General features: G+C 46.9%; 1 protein-coding gene across 1 annotated transcript in view; it reads right to left on the reverse strand.

The window, feature by feature from the left end:
• The window catches only part of LOC106816780 (probable G-protein coupled receptor 158), a 31,594-nt gene extending 30,624 nt beyond the window's left edge, over nucleotides 1-970 (reverse strand). The window contains exon 1 of the mRNA XM_014821404.1: nucleotides 846-970. Coding sequence (XP_014676890.1) covers nucleotides 846-970 — 125 coding nt within the window. The remainder of the gene's footprint in view (nucleotides 1-845) is intronic.
• Between the last annotated feature and the right edge of the window lie 596 nt (nucleotides 971-1,566).

Raw genomic sequence — 1,566 nt, forward strand, 5'->3', positions numbered from 1 at the left:
CTCTCTCTCTCTCTCTCTCTCGCTCTCTCTCTCTCTCTCTCTCTCTCTCTTGCTCGCTCTCTCTCTCTTTTTTCTCTCTCTCTCTCTCTCTCTCTCTCTCTCTCTCTCTCTCTCTCTCTCTCTTGCTCGCTCTCTCTCTCTTTTTATCTATCTCTTTCTCTCTTACTCTCTCTCTTTCTCTCTCTCGCTCTCTCTCTCGCTTGCGCGCGTGCGCTCTCTTCTCTTTCAAGGGAAAAGATCGGAAGTTTATCGGAAATATTAAAAAGAAAACGCAAAGGGAGCTAGCGTATAGTGTAGAAGGTACAGCAAAGAAGCCCCGGTTCCTCTAGTTCACGCGAATCTATGAGATGCAACTTCAATATAACCGCTATCTCCTGTCGTTCTGTACGGAGTTGCACAGAAAATGCAAAAAAGTAACCTCGGTTCATAAACCTTCTGAATAAAATCTCGCGATTCCGTACCACCTGACTTGAGGTACGGAGTAGTAAATAAAGTGTAAAGTCAAATATATGGTACGTAGACAGTAGACGTAACAGTTGTGTAAGCGGTGGCAATTACGGTTTTATTATAGACACGGATGAACAGCACAGTCAAAACAGTGTGCACGTATCGGTTAAAGGTTGCCGACGTCTCTCCCGTTTTCATCAAAACCCCTCCTTTTTAAACCGTCCGCATCGTCGTCGCGACCTGTTTAGCCTTCCACTAATTTATGGTGCGGGTCGTGGATATAACGACCGGTCGCGACTAACGTAAAAAGGAGCGCCGACCACCGTCGACGTTGCCCGGTTAATAATGGCCGTCTCATAAACCGCGTCGCATTCTTGTTGAAGTTAATGCGTTCGTACCATTCTGAAATGCATTCTGTCCACGTTGAATTTTGTCTGCTCTTAAGTATGTAGCTAATGTCTTCTGGGTCTAATCGCTGGCCGTCGCTGAACATTTGCCTGAGTAATGTGCAGAAATGACCCATGTCTCCATCTCAAAGCTAAAACACCGTACTACAAAAGTACAGGACCCGGTTCCACAGTCTTGGATTAACTCTTAACTCAGAGATAAAGTAAATCTACGTCTGTGGTACCGGGTCCAGAAGAGTATAAGGCATTTCATACACCCACACCTCCTAGCTGGAATAGACATGTTGATACTTAATCCCCAACACCTTCTCTGTCCCACTGCCTTATCGCTTGCCATTCTAATATTATTCACACACTAACGATATATTTCCTCGTGTTGTACGAGAAACCATGCGAACGCCATTTGCCGTAACATTCGCCGTCGCAATTTCTCGATGCCCGCGCGCGGGGGTTGCGTGATGAATGAAATTAATTTCTATCATTGCCGTCACGCGGCGCTGCTGTAGCCGTTGCCAGGACATCCGTACCAAGATGGCGATCAAGAATCATGACAAGCTTTGTTAATTGGACGAAGCTAGCTAGCTAGGAGAAGACGCGGCAGCGCTTCGATCAATCGAATTCGAGATCATCAATTCTTCGCACATGTTTAATGCCATCGACACACACGCGCGCGCGCGCACACACACACACACGCACGCACGCACGCACGCAC

This window comes from Priapulus caudatus, unplaced genomic scaffold, assembly GCF_000485595.1.
Source record: "Priapulus caudatus unplaced genomic scaffold, Priapulus_caudatus-5.0.1 Scaffold1484, whole genome shotgun sequence".
Classification (NCBI taxonomy): domain Eukaryota; kingdom Metazoa; phylum Priapulida; class Priapulimorpha; order Priapulimorphida; family Priapulidae; genus Priapulus; species Priapulus caudatus.